Below are 19,846 nucleotides of genomic sequence, written 5' to 3' on the forward strand. Positions count from 1 at the left end.
TGATGGTAAAAAAGAGATCTCATGTTTTTATACAGTTTCAAATATCAAGTTACGAGCAATAACACAGTTGAAAGTATTTTGTAATATTTTACATTTGCAATATGATTTACTGGCAAGCATATGTTGTAAACACATGCTTACAAAAACCACTCACACAATACTGATGCATGTCTGCATACATACATACATACATACATACATACATACATACATACATATGTATGTATGTACGTACGTATGTACGTACGTACGTACGTACATACGTACATACGTACATACGTACGTACGTATATACACATGCACACACACACATGAACGCATACATGAATGCATACACACACACTCAAATACATAGAGAGCTATTATAAAACTTAGATTGTTTAAATCTAGCTAGACTGAGGTAGATTATTGATATTGGTCATTAAACTCAGTGTCAAACATGAAGCAGATATTACCTCATAAATATTACCTCACAGTCATAGAATCTTAGAATCAACAAGCGTTCCCTACCTTAGGGATATGCCATGCAAATTTAACATTTTGTATGTATTTTAGAAAACTTTTGAAAAAATTTCAGTTCTTGTAGCTCATATCAAAATACCACAAATGTATGTCTCTGTATGGCATATATTTTAATAAACATTTATATTAATAATGTTAATTATGTTGGGTTCTTATATAGCACTTTCCCACGCCGTGTTCAAAGCACTTTACAATTATTACCCATGGCTCAGATCAGAATGGCACAACAGCCCTTTAGTCTTCCTCAGCTTCCCAGGGAGCATGCAATCCATTGCAGCCATTTCAGCGCATATGATTAAAGCCTTCACATTGCAACCTACATCCTACCAGGTCCCCAGTTATACAGCTGGGTTGACTGAGGCACAGTCGTAACCATTCAGAAACAAACAGCAGGCAGTGACAGGGCTCGAACCTGCAACCTGTAGATTCCAAGCCAGTCACGCTAACCATTCATCCATCATGACTCCACACATACTAACAACCTATCATGATTAATGTTTCAATTAGATGGGTAAAATGTAAAGCCTTTTGTAATGTTCAATCTGATTGGTTAGAAAATAATGGGCAAAACTACATTAGTTGCCTGTTAATAAGAAAGTTTATGCTTTCCAATTGAACCCTTCCAAGGGTTTCACTATGATCAATCCATTACATAAAATTTATACATACAACAACAGTAATCAATTTGACCATACTAAGATACAAACAAACTAAAATGAAAATGTTGATAGAAGCTTTGAATGGATATCTGTTTATTATACTCTTGGTATGGTAGTTTTATTTAGTAGTTGCCACACACTATCTTGATTACAGGGTGATTATATATGCACAGTAGAGATACTACTGTCACCCATGCCAAACAACAATAGTTTTAGTTTGTATTTATCTTAGCCGTTAATTTGGTTTACACTGTTGTGACAATAGTTATAGTTTGTGTCTATCTTAGTAAGCAGAAACCTTGATTGCTGCTGTGGTAACACAAATTGAATAAAGTTCTGGCGTAAAAGTATATCCACTACTGAATAGCACTCCAAAACTTCACTTTTAATTACCAGGTACCTCTTTGAAGTTGAGGATACCATTTTGACTCTTGCACTGATAGTATTTTCAAATACCATGAATATAAAGTGGATACAGATGGCAATGTGAACATCCACTATGATAGTTCCATTCTAGCAGTAACAAACACTAAGTTGATGATATGTTAGTTTTCCCTTGAAGGCATTTAAAGTTGTTCACAGTGCCAATCTGCAATCTATCTGGTCGAATTTCCATGAAAATTGAAAGCACACCCACTCGCCCTCCTATGATCTAGGACATGTCGTGGTGAAAAGCGCCCTCTGCCGCGAAAAATTGTAAATTGCGAATGACGTCAGACGTAAGTGACCTACTTAGAGTCTGTCTTGTGTGAACTGCTACACCGTCGACGTCTACAAACTTTACGAACACTTGAATGTTTACATTGCAATTTAGTTCATTCGCAACAAACCATGTATCGTCTGAAGCCATTGCAGCTCCGGTGTCTGAGTCAAATCAGACACAAGAGCTCGGCAACTGCGACGGCAAACATTGCTCGTGAAAACAAATCTGTACCAGCTGACACAGATAATAAATGGCCATTTGCTAGTGCCAGACGAGGTGACTTCTTTCAGCCACAGGCTCAATTGGAAAATCAGTATTTGGGAGATGCAACACTCAGGGGATACCTGAAGAGAGTTGTGCCGAAAGAGGTAATATAACAGGAGAAAGGTTTTGTAACAGTACACTGTGTTTTGACTCGAGTAAGATAGCTTTAGAGTCTGACACACTCCTACCAAATAGTGCCCTTAGGCCTTACGGTCTTAGGCTATACATGTACTTACAATCGTGTACAATGCATTGTCTTTAGACCAATCACTTATGTAAATTATAATAGATGGATTTCAACTCTGTACGAGTGATATGGAATTCCATGCTGATGGTCAATGAGTCAAACTGGTCATGTAATCACCCCATCTCGGTGCAAGCATGATCACTTCTTTCAAACTCAAGCATCAATAAATAAGCTAAGACAAGATCTGTAACCTAAAGTAAAGGCTATCACAAACTATAAAACAGAACCTTGCATATTTCATATGTACAGTATCAAGTAGCTGAGAATCTGGGGATTCTTGTTCTCACCATTCCCCTAACCACACCTGGCACCTGGAAGCTTCGGCCAGGAATCGGGCACAAATTTTTATTGGGTTATACTATATGCCTGCTGTGAGATGACATATATCAGTAGTCATTCGTCACAATTAGAACAAACTTTGAGGGTTGAGCTATGCGATGTAAACATAATTCAATTGTTGCTGCATGCTGCAGGAAATCGTGATCTAATTTTAGGTTTGACTAATCAGCCACCAGCAAAATACCAGGTGTGGTAGGGGAGTGGTGAGAACAAATATCCCCCACATGACTGGTTTCTAGGCTATGTATCAAGTAGATGTAGAAGTGAATGTTTTACTTTGTCTTGTTTATTAAAGAAATTTATATAAAAATTAATGTGTTGAAATTGAGCTTTAAGGCGAGGGGGTTTGATGTCATGGTAATGGTGTGATGGCAGATGGTTATATTGCGCTTGTAGATCTAGGTTCTTTCATTCCCATTCCTCATTTCCATGGTTGCTATCCAGTATCTCATAATTTGGTTTGTTTTATAAATCCATCATTGTAAATTGTCTGAATCTAAATTATTCAAAACATATGGTATTAGCTCTAAATACAAAGTCCAAGGTGATGACATGACAATTGTATGACATAACACTGTGTCATATATACTACACTGACCCTTTTCACATTTTTAGCACAACTGATATGTCATGTAGTTCAGGTAGTGTTATAGTCGTGGTAGAGTGTCTGTCTGTGTGTATGTATGTAAACAACTTACACACCCATAGCAACAGCCAAATGATAGATATTCTAAAGTTCACAACAGGGATGGATTGGCAAGTGGTTAATCATTCAAAAATTTAACACGTGCCAAGCAACAAGACTGTCCATAGCAACAGTGTAATAATGATGGTGTATATTTCAAATACGAATATGGATGGATAATTAGGCATGTGAATAAACATTCAAAAATGGACACATATGCCTAGCAACAGGACCATGCCCATAGCAACAGCCAACTGATGATATACTCATATATATTGCAAAGATAACAATAAAAATGAGTGGGCAAGTGGATGAACATTTTTAATTCACCTAGCAACAACATCGCAACTAAATGCCAGTGCCCTTTGCTGAGATAGTAATGTGTCAATCATATAAATGTAAATAAGCATAGCAACAATGGCCATACACATAATATAAACCAATAATAGTACCTGTAACCTTGTGCAAAGACAGCAACAAGGATTGGTATGAATTAACTTGAGAAGACAGAATGATGTCCTACCAATCAAACCCTCTGGAAGTCACGTCATCAATCATTGCTAAAGCTCTGCAGTACTTGCCATTGGTGCTATTTTTTGTAGAGTTTTGTAATTTTCTGTGACATATTTTATTAATGGCATTGTACATTTTGAGATCATAGAGAGAATGAAATGTGTACATAGTCCTTATTTTGTTCAGAACCAAAAGTTTCAATAGCTTGACCAGAAAATTGTTATCCTATTCCCAATCCAACATGGGCCTCTAGGTTGGTGTTAGATTTTCGAATTAGGATCTCAACAAACTGTTAGTGTTTCCTCTTCTATTTCTTTCATTCTGTCTTGTCTATCTACCCTGGTAATAGATTCTTGGACAGTTTTCACCAGACCTAGAACAGTTTGGACATCGTGTTGCAACAGACATCTATAAACTTGGCAGAGAGTGTGAAGTGAACCCCCCAAGTCACCAAAAATATGATGCTTGGGGCAACAAAGTGGATGAACTGATTATAAGCCCAGCATGGAAAACATTGCACAGAATATCAGCGGAAGAAGGATTGGTGGCTATACCATATGAAAGAAAATTTGGACCATGGAGGTAAAAGTAGCTCACTTATATTTTTGAACAAACATAGTGGCAATGCCTGAGGATGGTAACAGAAGGGTTTAATGTACAATACAGTCCTAAGAATCTTGACAGTATAAAACAGCATTTCAAAAAAATAAGTAGGTTGGTGCTTTCTATGTTATCTTAGAAAACCATACTGCTACTCTGTAACTTGTACCCTTCCCCTTTTATATATGCTATGATAATAATGACAAAAATATCATGTAATACTTTATTAATTTAAATCAAAGTTGAAACTGAAAAACTGAAAACCCTAGCTGATATTTTCACCAGTAGTCCTTTTCACCCATTGAGGCCAGGTAATCCTCAATCAGTAAACATAGACTTATGAGAAATTATAATTCATGCAAGTGTCTCAGCCTTGTAATATATATTTATATACAAAATGTATATTTACTGTGTTGTTTTAGCCGTGTTTACCAAGTTGCCAAGCTCTATTTATTTGATGCCTCATCTGGTATGTATTCCTGTCCACTAGGTATGACAGATGGAGCTCTTCAGACCATAGATAGAATCCATGAGGTGGGTTGTTCGAGTCTTAATTATGAATCATTAAATGTGATTTACTGTGTTCTTTTTAGCCGTGTTTACCAAGTTGCCAAGGTCTACTTATTTGATGCCTCATCTGGTATGTATTCCTGTCCGCTAGCTATGACCGATGGAGCCCTTCAGACCATTGATAGAATCCATGAGGTGGGTTGTTTGAGTCATGCAAATTATTTTACTTGTTATAGTTCATTCCTCTCATTTTACTATTTATCTTCATTCTAAATGGATGATGGAGAATAATACAAAATGTATTGTTCGATAGGACAGTAAAACATATATAGTTACTTTGGAATGGTCACATAGAAATGAATGTGACATTTCAATCCATCTAGTGCAGACCTTGATCACACAAAGTGATTCAATTTTTCAGCATAAATTTACATGAATCATTACTGGGACAAGCCATTAAAGAAGCAAGTCCACTTGTTATCAAAGAGTACCAATATTTACACATGTGATGATGGGCTCTTACATAACACAAGTAAACAGTGTAGTTCACAGCGTAAGATCATTTCTAAGGAGTGGGTCAATTGAGGCAAACCTTATCTCCGTCTTATATCAGTTGTTATCAATTTATTAGGCTATTATAAGTAACACTACAAACAGCTTTAGAGATGCAAACAACTTTTATGACACCCGTTTTCGTCAGGCAAGCCCGCAGGTTTGTTGCTCTTGGACCGTTAATGGCTTGTGAATGTCATGGAAATTGATTGACAATCCCTCACAGAGTAAAGTACCCCAGAATTCATCAGTAATTGTATTATCAAGCCTTCAGGTAACATTACCAATATGATAAAACAAACAAGTAATTGACATTTTCACTGTTTCAAGTAAAAAAAAAGGAAAATTGTGCTTTTGATATTTAGTGTTGAGATTTACTTACAATTGTCATCCAGTTCTATATGAGCATGTTTGGCCAGAGTTGATTTCTTTCACATCTATAATACATTTATTCACAGAATGACCGTAATCCAGTTCTAAGTGAGCGTGCTTGGCCAAGGTTGATTTCCAGAGATCCTGACCAGTTCTGGACTTCAGGACAGTGGATGACAGAGAGGAAAGGGGGATCAGATGTTGGTAAATAACAATTCTCAATTTTCCTACTTTTCAGTCATTGTATTTGCATAAATTCAGACAATTTTCCCTATTCCACTGACTTGCTATATCACACCAATTTGTAAGTTTCTTTTGTTTCCAGCTGCAGGCACACAAACTCTAGCTGTTCCTCAGAATGATGGCACATATAAGCTGTATGGATATAAATGGTTTTCATCTGCCACTGATGCCAATATGAGCATAACTTTGGGAAGAATAGTTGACAACAATGAACAGACAACAGAGGCAAGTCTAACTCTTAGAAGTATTTATTTGAGGAAGTAGATTTTACATAGAATACTTAAGGCCAGTAATTCTAGTTAGTTGCAAATATTCCTTTGATTCAAATGTCAATAACAATATTAATATGAAAATGTTATTGTCCATTTAATGACAAACATACATGTATGATAAAGTTAAAATTGCTATCATAGAATTCAAAATTCATGTGATTCATATTCAATTAATAAAATGATAACATCAGATGGAATTAATGACTTCCTATAACCACTTGTGTTTGCAAAGGGCACTTTGACGGCATGTTGACCCGATTGACAAAATTGGAACTTATGATGAAGTAGATGTGTTTGGATATTTGAAGAATTTGATTAGCTTGGAGTCAACGATCTTTCCTGCCATGTTAACTATTCTCACAAGCCTAGTTTTGTCTATCACTGAAAGATTCCTAATGAGATGGTACATCAGATTTACTTTTATTGTAACTTGGCAAGTTTCAAATCAAAATATTGCTGAATCATTGGGTACTTGAAAACAAAAATCCAGTGCTCAGTTGATGCATGACTACTGCTGATTTAAATACTGGATAGTACTATAGAGAAAATTTCAACTTAAAATCACCCTTTTGAAAAAAATACCATCTTTGTTTAATAATAGTTTTTTATCATTGGCAGGAAGAAAAATGATTTGCTTTTGATTTGAATCTTGACATTTCAGGGCACCAAAGGAGTGTCAATGTTCTACTTGGAAACCAGAAATCCTGATGGCACACTGAATGGTATAGATATACAGAAACTGAAGAATAAACTTGGAACACGACAATTACCCACAGCAGAGTTGTTGCTGGATGGAACAACAGCACATTTGGTAAGTACAAGATATACGGAAAATGGTGTTGGCACTCACATTAGTAACTTTAGGTGAGATATTCAACAGAAAACATTAACATATTTCAGCAAAATCATAGCAACACTGTCACTGAACCGGGATGAGGGGATGGGGAAATACTGTTAGTATACTCCTCCTAGGCTCATATGACAAGTCTACATTCATTGAGGATTGAATCATATACAATAACAGCTGGCAGAGTGATTTAGCAGAAATATACATAACTAATACAAAGTTCAGAACTAATACAAAACATATATTCAATGAGCTGTGTGCAACTACTCACTATGCCAATGACATGTTATATGGATTGCCAAATACCAACATCAGTCTAAGAGCATAGAACTCCACAACTTGACTTATTCTGAAAATAAGGAAACAAGACCACTTTCGACCAATCCATGCAACTTCACAGACATCAAGTAACCAACAGAATTATATTCAAAATCCTGCTTCTTACGTACAAATCAACACATGTACTCTTGCCAAATTAGATGCAATTTGCTGAATCCATTCTGTAGAATGAATGACAATACATGAACTCTTCGTTCCAGTTATGAACTTATAATAAAAAACCTACAGCTATCTATCATTCACATAATATGCCCTGCAACTTTATGGAATCAGTGACTCCTTGCTCTCCATACAGTATCAAATAGTGTAAACTTTAAAACAATTAAAACCCACCTTTTACAGAGAGTGTATATATGACTATTATTTGTAGATTGCACAAGAGCATTACTGATGGAAACTACTGTATGTGCACTATCTATGAACATTTTGTATCATATCGGTATATCATTTCCAAACATCAATGTAATTCTTTTAGATATCGGAACCAGGCAGAGGTATAGCAGGAATAACTGATATGTTGACTGTGTCTAGAATTCACAATGCAATTATGGCTTTGTCAGGAATGCGAAGGTAGGCACACACCCAAACAGCAAACTTTTTTTCCCCTCAGTTGTTAAAATAAGCAGCACCTTACTTCAATTTACAGGGTAATATTATTCCCTGGGCCCATTAGTCTTGATTTATTGTTATGAGAAAAACTGTAATAAAAACAAAAACAAAAGTACTGTGTCCTTGCTTGAGTGAGGGCGCTAAGGCAGTGCATTTTAGTATATCATTTATAATAAATATAAAATGTATAAATCAAATTGTTTTCAGAATGATGAACTTGGCAAGAGATTACAGCACAAGAAGAATTGCATTTGGCAAGCCAATTGGTGACCATGTTGTACATATGCAGACCATGGCAAGGATGGAGGTAGTATAAATTGCATTGTGCGCGTCTTTTTTCTTCTTCTCATCAAATTCTTATCTCTTGACAAAAGCCAGAGAATTGGCTCCATAAAGTAAATGCAGTAGCTCTACCAGTCATCAACATTTACTTGGTAATAATGATAAATAGGAGAATGGTGTAACAAGTAAAACAAATAGAAAGTATTAAAGGCAAACTGTTTTAGTGCACCTCATGTCGAAGAGAATTAACTTCTTTTCGTGCAAGATAACATTTAGGATACTAAAACTCTCATCTCATAATCATGTTTCCTGAAAACATACTATATATTCATGTTGGGGAAACATTCATAATCTACCTACCATAACTTAACTAAATAATAGTACTTCATTCCTGAAGATGTATTCCAATTACCCATTAATACTGAATAGTATTTTCTACCATAAGATCTGTTATAAGTTTGCCTCATTTCTCTGTGTTATAGGTTGAAGCCAGAGGAGCATTTCTGATGTTGATGGAAGCAAGTCGATTACTTGGTTTAGATGAATGTAAAATGGCTTCAGAAGATGAGATCCTGGTTCTCAGAATCTTGACACCATTAATGAAACTATACACAGCTAAACAGGTAACTTTTGTAAGAGTTGTTTTATGGTGTTTGTCTTTGCAGATATAATGTGCTGTTGTGATTAAAATACTGTCCTGGTTACATACTATTGTAATTGTAATGTCTACAGAGAATATTCTGGCATGAAGTAACTGCCTAGTATCCTTACCGGTAACATGTTGCTGTGGTGAGATCATGATTTTATCTGTCAAAACATTTTTCGTCATGATCGTATACATATAAATGCTGCAACAATTTACTTTTAATACTGTCATGTGATTGCACATCATTATGGTCTGAGCTTGTCATTCCTTTATGAACGTCTAACCAGTCATCTATTAGCAACATCAATAAATTTGAAATGGATTATAATATATTTTTATATGAACTGGAGTAGTATTTCCATTGAAGAAGGGTCAGTTAGAGGTCCAAGCCAATGCTGATAATGTCTGTGGATATGGAATGAATACATAAAATTACTCTTAGTGCCACATAATCTCATTCTTAGAGAGTATTGTATGATAACTTTGTCAATCTGCATGATTTTGTCAATCTGTCAATCTTTCAGGCCATGGCACTTACATCAGAAGGCTTAGAGTGTTTTGGTGGTCAGGGTTACATTGAAGATACTGGTCTACCTAGCATATTCAGAGATGCACAGGTAAATACTTGTTAACATTTTTATTGCCCGTAAGGGGAGATGTGGTGATACATGTAGTTATGTGTGTGTGTGTGTGTGTGTGTGTCTGTCTGTCTGTCTGTCTGTCTGTCTGTCTGTCTGTCTGTCTGTCTGTCTGTCTCTGTCTGTCTGTCTGTCTATATGTCTGTCTGTCTGTCTCTGTCTGTCACTGTAATCTCAAATATGGCTGATTAAACTTAAAATGATATGGAATTCAAGTAACACCTTTATTAAAACTAAGGTTAACTTTGAGGTCCTCTATAAGAAATACTTTATGTTGTACTTCAGGTGTGTCTGATCACGTACAGTAGAACACTTCCTTGTCCTTTCAAAACCAAATGAATTCTATAATTAGTGCTGAATTTGCTTATTTGCTTATTAGCTATACTGGTATGCATACATGTACATGTACATTTTGTACATGTACTTTTGATTTGAATGCCTAGAAAATAATGAGTTTCAATTATCTCAAAAGTGTGATATGGTATTTTTAGGTTTGATAAGATGCTTCAAGATGCTGACAAAGATAGCAAACAACAACCTTTCAATATACAACACTGCTAATCCAGCTTTTGATTTGCTAAGATAGACGCAAACTAAATCTATTTTTCTTCAATGTGATAGATTACACAAGTGGATGATAGCTGTTCCTCTGTTGTGCAATTCTAATCACCCTGTGATCAAGATAGTGTAAACATTGGAAGTCCCAAAACAGCACTGCAAGTTCATGGAACTATAAAAAAACTAGTTTTCAGAGATGCCTCCCTGATGAGTCTATATTTAAACCAATGTCCATTCAATAGTTTATCACTGTTTTATCAACATGATGAGACAGTAGTTTTAGTTTTGTGTTTATCTTAGAAAACTGAAGGCTCAACTACGAGGGTAATAGTTCATATTATGCATATATTATGATGTAATAATTACCAGCCATTCACACTTTTGCATTCTTAGGTGTTGCCAATCTGGGAAGGAACCACAAACATCATGTGTTTTGATGTTGTTAGAGCTATTACCAAGACGGATGGTAAGGTCTTACAAGCCTTATTCAGTGATGTTAAACTGAAGATATCAAAAGCATCAACATCATCCAATGAGGACATGAAAAAGAGTTACATAGCAATCAATATCAGTGTCAATAAAATTGGCCAATTTTTGGAAAGAGAAGTGACAAATCAGCCCAAAGTACTAGAGGTAGCTGGTCGGGATTTTGCATACAGTCTGAGCAGGACCTACATAGCAGCACTATTGTTAGAACATGCCACTTGGAGTGAGGCCACAGAACAGGACATAGCTGCAGCTGCAAGGTTAGTTGGAAGCAAATTTCTTGACTTTTGTGTAGATTTTACATTCTTTTGTCTATTTATCTTAGAACAATGTAATTCTGGTAAGATTCTGCATAATTACAATAGTTGAAATGTAACTATTTAGAAATTAGCATATTGATAAAAACAAAAAAATTGCCCACTAATTTATGCTGTTTTCATTTTTTACGGTGTATATCTCATTGTTATTTCTGTAAGACATGGAAGGTACGATTCATGTTATAAATTGCTTATTAGAATTGTTCATGATAGTGTCATTAGTCACACGTTTGTATATGTATTTTCTATTTTTCCAGATGGTGTGCACAAGATCTGTGCCCAGTGGTGACTAACAACAGTCTTGGATATTACACATTTAAGAATACTTACCTGGACAAAGCCCTTGTCATGGACGGATACACCGACAACCCACTTTGTAAAATGTAAATGCCCCAAAATAGAATTGAGTTCTGAACTCAAGGTTTTCCTGTCAATGTTTCCCAACCAAGGGCATAAGACAGCAATAACATTGTTAGTATCACAAGGCTAAGAAATAGAGACATGTACAAAGTTCACCTTTTACAATCCAACATGGACACTAAGTTTTTAAGTTTCTTGTAAAATTTCACACTGAAATTGAACTTCAGAAACTTGTACTCTTTGCGGTATATATTTACAGGGTGTCTTTTACTCATTTGAAAACTTGAATATAAGAGTTTATATTTTATAATCTGCAATTTTACAATAGTGCTTTGGAGATATTACAGATTTATGCTATCTGTAAAACTATGTAAACAGAATTAGGTTTTGTCAAATATTAAAACTATATCAAAGTTCTTTTTCTATATTTACATTGGGGAACTGAATGTTGCTCTAGGTGCTGTAGACTGTAAGATATGTCATGTCACTCAGCCCTCACTGGCCTGCTGAAAGGGGTTGACTAATGAGTGAGGGCGCCCTGTCATGTCATTCCTTACAGACTATAGGTGCTATTGATGGCTTTTTGAATATTTGGTGAATATGAATAATTATGAATAATTTTCCTAACATAAATAAGACTGGCAAGTCAGCTTTCTAATGCTAAGGTAGACACAAACTAAAACAGTAACTAAATCAATTGTTTTTTTTCCATAAGAGTACTTAGACACTGTAAATAAATTTTATGAATAAATACATGACAAACGACAAAGACAACGCATTTTAATGTTAGATAATGTTATGAAAGGACACATTACATTTTAGGTAATAAAGTTTCTTATTCAGAAAGAAAATATTTAGACATCAGGTTTGTGCTAAATTAAACATGCAAAGATGTAAATATGTATTGGCTGTTTTCAAATAAGGACAATCACAGCAATAATTTATAGCTAATCTTTTATAGTTGTCTCACAAATAATGGACCATTGCTAACAGCAAGTACATCTTCACAAATGAATATATCTCCATTTCAGAATGATTTTACACTGTCAGATAGACAGACCTGGATGGAACTTCATAGTGCTTGCTGTAAACGTGAGAACTATTTTTTTCTGGAGAAAAATATTGCACTCAAGCAAATAGCACAATGGAATAAAATTGAAGAGATATTAAATATGTAGTTGTATCAATGTCAATCAAAGGATATTTTATATGAATGTGTAAGTGTGTGAGGTCACACATACATGTATTTCTTGGAAGTGTTTCGAAATCCCTGAATTGTAGAATGTGTTAAAGAAGAGATGTGTATGCATGTCCAGCTATAGAAATTAAGAACATGAAAGTGGTATGAGACTTAATATATGCATGTATGACTCCCCTGCTATTGTAAACAACCTACATTGCTTCACTTAGCACTCTCATACGGAAATGGTGATAATTTCCCACATAGCAGAAGACTTGAACTTGAATGGCTGATAACATGTAGCTGACCAGGCATTTGGCATGGATTATCTTGTGTATCACATGTTTTGTAGTGTGTGAGTGTGGCTGATTTCTTTGGAAATCTCATACATATAGTATTGGATGCCTGATTTCTCCTGATGCTTGTATAACTTTTGACTAAAGGATGGTGATGCATATTTACAACAATAATACGTCATCCTGTAATTGGAAAATTAATTATACCAAATTATAAGAAACTTAAAGCTTGCACTCTTAAGATATTGTGTAATTACCAAAATTCATTAATTATGCAAATGACTCATTACAATTAAAAACTACATTGCCAATATATATTACATATGCATGCTTTGCTATCATCACTGTGTTTACCAAATTATATGAAATTTGAACTTGAATTGCCTAATTTTACCAAAACCCTTTAATTATACAAATGTTACTATAAGATGACCAGCAAGCTATGTTTGACATGTGCCGTTGTTATCACCAAATATATGTATACATTATAAGAAAGTTGAACCTATATTGCCAAATTACCGAAATCATAATGCAAGAGACTCATTCAAACTAAAACATACGTCAATAAGTTTTGTAAGATGAAGTGCACATTGTTGTCATAATTTCATTAGAATTGGTGTAGTAGTAGTTATTGAGATATTGTGTCCACAAGGAGACAAACACATACATACATACATACATACATACATACATACATACATACATACATACATACATACATACATACATACACACACACATACATACATACATACATACATACAGACAGACAGACAGACATGTTCAAACAAAACCATAGCACAACGTTAACCCTTTCCTAGCGGGATGGAAGGTGAAAAAATAAACAAAAGCATGTGTAATACTGAACTACGTATACTGTAGCAATATGATTGATTCAACAATCTTGCCTACGCTATTGGCAATTAAAGCCCAATGTGCTTTATTCTTTCATTATTTAACTCATCTTGACAGATTCTTGATTAGTTATCATCATAAATTCAGATAGTATCTTACGGTATTGCTTAGTCCTGCGTGCAGACGAAGTAATTTGAGATTTGATTCTGACATTGTTCCATCAACACAAGTCAGAATCGAGTCCCAACTTATCCGTCAGCTGCAAATACTACCAGATATTCTTAAATTTAGAGTTATGTATTTATAAGAAAAAGATAGAGATATATTGGAACTGAATTTGAACACCAGTTGTTGAATGGATATTCGTTTCAGTCAAATGCTGCTGGAATTGTGTTACAACATATTCTCTCCTAGATGATATACCTCCATATAATTTTCAGTGGTAAGATTATGCGGTGAGATCCTCGTGAGCTTACAGTAAGTTTAGATTCTGAGCTTACAGTGAGTTGCTGATTCTTAGTCCGTAACATACGTATTGAAAATATGGTTTGAACTCACAATTTGGCGTAGAGGACGTAATTTATTATTGTGGATTTTGTTGTTGTTGTTGTTGTTGTTGTTGTTGTTGTTGTTGTTGTTGATTGTTTGTTAATTCTTGGTATCAAATGCTGTGGACGTTTGTTTTTATAATATGTCTATTATCTATAAATGTATTTTATTTGTGTTTGTAGTTTGTAGTGTGGGTATATATACATATACTACCCCCCCCCCCCAACCGTTTTTGGACTCCGAACATTGAATATATATTTTAAAGCATTATGCAGAGGTTTGAGCCCCTCTCTTTGAACACATGAACGTATTTTCGAAGTTTCAGAACGTAGTTTCCAGGTTGCCGATTTGAAAGTATTTGTCCGAAACTTTGCACTCCTCATCATTTGTAGCTATAAAAATAACGAGTGTGAAGCTACCATCATATTCATATTCATCTTCACTTTCAAAAGTTGACCTCTAGCTCAATGTGAATATGATGATAGCTTCACGTGTTCATCATCAGATTCGAAGTCTTCCGAATAGGTACGAACATGCGTTCGGTAAATCACATATCCTTCATTGGCAGGTTGAAATCATGTGATTATAATTACTTTTCACTTGATTTGCGTGGATTTGCATGCTTTCTTCTTATTTTTGCCAGAGTATCCAATTTGCACCATGAATTATTGTTGTCATGGACCATAATTTTTACAATCGATTGCATTGAACCTCCCCGATCAAGGGAACTACATACATTGTGATAATTGTGGTCTTGACAACACTATTTTGTGTAAATTTCACCAGTGTAAGTGTTAAGTAGGGTTTAAAAGATAGCGACACTGCGGGAAATCAAAACACACCCAGCCAAGCCGTATTTTATTACATTACTCATACAGGTTTTTTGTACACCCAAATATTGATATTTCATTTTCAAAGATATGGGAAAGGCATACTAAACATCCAAATTAGTTTTTTATATGACAACAATAATTCATGGTGTAAATTGGATACTCTGGCAAATCCACGTAAATCAAGTGAAAAGTAACTACAATCACATGATTTCAACCTGCCAATGAAGGATTTATGTGATCTGCCGCGGCCCGAACGCTTGTTCGTACCCATTCGGAAGACTTCGAATCTGATGATGAACGTGTGAAGCTATCATCATATTCACATTGAGCTAGAGGTCAACTTTTGAAAGTGAATATGAATATGAATATGATGGTAGCTTCACACTCGTGAAGTCTCGATGGATCCCTTGTGATGACATCATTATTGGGACATCTGTGGAGCGAGTGTACACTTCCAAGTCCAAAGTTCCGTATAAAACGTACCCAACAAGACTCCTGCAGCATTAATGCCGGTGGGCCAGGTAGAAAATACTGATGCTACAAATACATACAGTACCGTGTACAAATGAGTGCCGATTTTATAGCTGGACTTGTTGGAGGTAATGTGTCATTGTGTTTAATCGTGTTTACGTGCGCACGTACATAAGCCTTATGTGTTTTAAAATGATTAAGTATAACACAGAATTGTTTCCACTCATACCACTGTTGTAAATTCTGCTACACGATATGTCGGTGATACTTCCATCATGATATATGCCAGCAAACATTACTTCACAGGACTCATACTGTAATAGCAATGTGTACTCCACCACACTGGCATGGAGTTATTTACAGGCTTAATCATCCACTGGGTGGAGGGGCTATGCTGTAATGTAACCTTGCAAATGACGGTGTAATCTTCCGGTGTGATATTGACCGATATTGCACGATTATTATCGATACTATAGTGCTACCTGCTGCCTCTACTTGGTCATGTATTGTTTCGCCATCATGTCCATTGTATAAACTACACGGTAAAACAACAAAATCGTAGAGGAAAGAGTTTACCACCTTCCCTAAGATTCAAAGTTCGATGGCCGAACTCAGATTCTAATTACAATTTACATAACATAGTTACATAACTTGTCATTTTACGCGTAGCATGTAAACGTGTGCGTAGTACAGTCAAGGAGTCTCTGTCTGTCTGTCTGTCTGTCTGTCTGTCTGTCTGTCTGTCTGTCTGTCTGTCTGTCTGTCTGTCTGTCTGTCTGTCTGTCTGTCTGTCTGTCTGTATGTATGTATGTATGTATGTATGTATGTATGTATGTATGTATGTATGTATGTATGTATGTATGTATGTATGTATGTATGTATGTATGTATGCATGCATGCATGCATGCATGCATGCATGCATGCATGTATGTATGTATGTATGTATGTCATTGCCACAGTCGCTTGTAAACTGTTATTCCTTTCCTAAATGGTTTTATTCTTGTCTATGACGGTCCTAATACAGAACAATGACGTTATTATAGGGATTGGCGATATTCTTATAAAATCGCAGTCAACGTTTATATGTAAAATCGGTAGCGATGTCATACCCCCTACATACATACAACACGTGCTTGTTTACTTTATTCACTTATTATTTATTTATTTATTCATTTATCTATCTATTTTTTCATTCATTCATTCATTCATTCATTCATTCATTCATTCATTCATTCATTCATTCATTCATTCATTCATTCATTCATCCATCCAAAAATGATCATCAGCTTGATAGATCAGATAGTTAATTACACGGATATAAAACACACAACCACACTTCAAAGTTGTTTAGCGTTTCGTTCTGCCTCGCAAGCCAGTTTCTGCTGATGCAACGAACAAAACAGAAACAGTTTGTAGACACTTTTTTTCAGTGAAATTAAAATGATGTATTTTTTTAATTCTATTTTTTGTCTATCATTAAATAATTTTGTATATATATCGAAATCTACAGGTGGTACAGGTGTTTTTGTGGGGTATCCATTGGATACAATCAAGGTATGTATTCGTTTTGTGGTGGTAAACTAAAATTTTCAATTTAAAAAAAATAAAAACTGTCCTGTGTTTCTTTTCACTTTTTCCGTCCGTCATTTACCGGCATTCATTAATTCCATATATGAAATAAAGCATTTACTGAACATTTTATTGTTTTAGACCAGACTACAGGCACAGAGTTTAGCTACTCATAAATACCGAGGGATTCTGGACTGTATGATAACAACTTTTAAAAATGAAACGGTAAGTATACTCTAGTACTCTAGCATGAACACACACACACACACACACACACAATATATATATATATATATATATATATATATATATATATATATATATATATATATATATATATATATATATATATATATATATATATATATATAACTCGGTGAGTATCAATCTGCTAAGACAGTGCTCTATACCGCAGTGGCAGAGCGCAATAGTGTATATATATATATATATATATATATATATATATATATATATATATATATATATATATATATATATATATATATATATATATATATATATATATAAAGTTAATAAACTCTGTATTTGTAAAAAATGCCTATGCGGGAGTAACCATTGCTCAATACATATGTATGTAGAGCTGTATAAATAACAGTATCAAGCAAGATACTGTGTTATATATATGTGTCTGTCTGTCTGTCTGTCTGTCTGTCTGTCTGTCTGTCTGTCTGTCTGTCTGTCTGTCTGTCTGTGCGCGTGTGTGTGTAATTATATATACTGCCTCAGCGAGCCTAATCTGTAATAATGGTTCATAACTGTTCACATAACAATTTCTAGCCCTACATTGTTGACGATCCAATAATCAGAGGACAGTCTTAACAACCGGACAAGAAAGAAATCATTCACATCAATTGACGTTTTTGTTTTGTGAATTTTAACGTACGCTATTCCTTCGATGTAAATACAAGGCAAATGTGTTAACTATGATATTTTATACACTTTATGTCTTTAAAGATAAATTAGTTACGGACAATAGCTGTCCTGCTACGTCACTATGTGGCTCACAATTAATGGAATTATGGGTATTAAAATCTTTCAGGTCTTTGGATTCTACAAAGGGATGGGTTTCCCTTTGGCAACAATTGCTCTGCAGAATGCCGTTACCTTTGGTGTCTATGGTAACGTGCTTCGCCATCTTTCAGAATGGAAAGGTCGTGACTGGAACCAAAACCCTGAAAATATTGATATATACATTGCAGGTTGTGCAGGTGGTGTGGTTCAACTCAGCATTGCTTGCCCAATAGAGCTGGTTAAAATTAGACTTCAAATGCAAACACATGGGAGAGGTAATGGAAATAGTTACGTATTTCTTTGAGGGAATAGGGAACTTGCAAACCCACCATGTTGAATGTTGCATTTACCACTGTTACCATTACCGTGTTGCTTCATGCTTGACAGTATGCCGCAACATCAATCTTAGGGGCCGTGTCATTTTAAAACTGACGCACAAGAAACGTAATTTCTTCGTTTTAGTTTAACCCCTCCCCCAGAAAGTGCAACATAATTTGTAATACATGGGAAATGTGGCAATGTTTGCAAAACTTTGAAGTGTACACTCTAGATCTGTTTGAGGTAACTGTAGCGATTTTTCTCTCAGTGTCATATCCTCCTTTAGCAAACCCTAACAGAAAATAAAAAGTAAAAAGACACAAAATAAAATGGAAAAAAATTAAAAATTGTTGCAAACAAAAACAATGCTACAGTTATTGCATCTATATTTGAACGCAATTATTTGTAATAAGTATGAAGGTTCACAGCTTCTATTCTTTGTTTATCAGGAAACCCCATCCCTGGTCAGACTATGCCAATCTACAGAGGCCCAATCCACTGCATTGCAACAATTTTCAAAAATGAAGGAATTAGAGGATGCTACAGAGGTTTAACGGTGTTGACACTTCGTGATGTCCCATCTTTTGGTATATACTTCCTTGCCTATGACGTATTCTGTAGGAAACTTACATTTGAAGGACAGAATCATCCAAGCACTTGGGCATTGCTCCTGGCAGGAGGAGCTGCAGGCAGTATATCCTGGGGTATCATCAACCCTTTGGATGTAATCAAAAGTAGGCTCCAAGGTGATGGAGTTAAAAGTAGCAAATATCACAACCTCTGGCACTGTGTTGTGGATAGTTACAAGACGGGTGGAATAAAGGTGTTTTTTACCGGTATGTCAATCAACTGTGTACGTGGCTTTCCTGTAAATGCTGCCACGTTTGCCGTATATTCGCTGATCCTACGAGTTCTGAATGGCCAGGACAAGACACATACTAATTAAGTGTACAAACTACAGTGAATTGCTGCATAAATGAGTTCGAAAGACGAGTAACGTAACATTCAGTGGGATATCAGGCTGTTCCATCACCTCTTTGCGACGAGAGTAAAACAATTTCCTGCAAGTGAGAGTGGAAAATACAGTCAATGGACGGCAAAGCACAGTTAGCTTTCTGTGCTGACTATCATGACTATCAGACTTGTGCTGTATTAGAACTGTTATATTCCAGTACAATTG

At 35.3% G+C, this 19,846-nt stretch overlaps 2 protein-coding genes across 2 annotated transcripts; both read left to right on the plus strand.

Moving 5' to 3' along the window:
• The first annotated feature begins 1,914 nt into the window (after positions 1-1,914).
• Positions 1,915-12,719, plus strand: LOC144449178 (acyl-CoA dehydrogenase family member 11-like). Its single transcript, XM_078139679.1, has 12 exons — positions 1,915-2,252; positions 4,282-4,514; positions 5,126-5,237; positions 6,053-6,170; positions 6,292-6,434; positions 7,143-7,292; positions 8,143-8,237; positions 8,484-8,583; positions 9,041-9,181; positions 9,729-9,821; positions 10,794-11,146; positions 11,461-12,719. Exons 1-12 carry the CDS (start codon positions 2,013-2,015, stop codon positions 11,588-11,590), a joined length of 1,908 nt encoding a protein of 635 aa, XP_077995805.1. The 5' UTR covers positions 1,915-2,012; the 3' UTR covers positions 11,591-12,719.
• A 3,122-nt stretch (positions 12,720-15,841) lies between these two features.
• Positions 15,842-19,612, plus strand: LOC144449675 (solute carrier family 25 member 45-like). The gene is made up of 5 exons (XM_078140248.1): positions 15,842-15,875; positions 17,258-17,301; positions 17,458-17,541; positions 18,377-18,623; positions 19,116-19,612. The coding sequence occupies exons 1-5, from the start codon at positions 15,842-15,844 to the stop codon at positions 19,610-19,612; spliced, it is 906 nt and encodes a 301-aa protein (XP_077996374.1).
• Positions 19,613-19,846: the final 234 nt, after the last annotated feature.

This window comes from Glandiceps talaboti, chromosome 18, assembly GCF_964340395.1.
Source record: "Glandiceps talaboti chromosome 18, keGlaTala1.1, whole genome shotgun sequence".
NCBI classification, from domain to species: domain Eukaryota; kingdom Metazoa; phylum Hemichordata; class Enteropneusta; family Spengelidae; genus Glandiceps; species Glandiceps talaboti.

What these genes read in the sequence shown, in the direction of transcription:
- LOC144449178 (XM_078139679.1), top strand. Translation starts at nt 2,013, where the DNA reads ATGTATCGTCTGAAGCCATTGCAGCTCCGGTGTCTGAGTCAAATCAGA. An exon ending in GCATATTCAGAGATGCACAG is followed by an intron (nt 9,822 to 10,793) that starts GTAAATACTTGT and finishes TTGCATTCTTAG; the next exon opens with GTGTTGCCAATCTGGGAAGG. An exon ending in GACATAGCTGCAGCTGCAAG is followed by an intron (nt 11,147 to 11,460) that starts GTTAGTTGGAAG and finishes CTATTTTTCCAG; the next exon opens with ATGGTGTGCACAAGATCTGT.
- LOC144449675 (XM_078140248.1), top strand. Translation starts at nt 15,842, where the DNA reads ATGAGTGCCGATTTTATAGCTGGACTTGTTGGAG. An exon ending in TATAGCTGGACTTGTTGGAG is followed by an intron (nt 15,876 to 17,257) that starts GTAATGTGTCAT and finishes CGAAATCTACAG; the next exon opens with GTGGTACAGGTGTTTTTGTG. An exon ending in CAACTTTTAAAAATGAAACG is followed by an intron (nt 17,542 to 18,376) that starts GTAAGTATACTC and finishes AAAATCTTTCAG; the next exon opens with GTCTTTGGATTCTACAAAGG.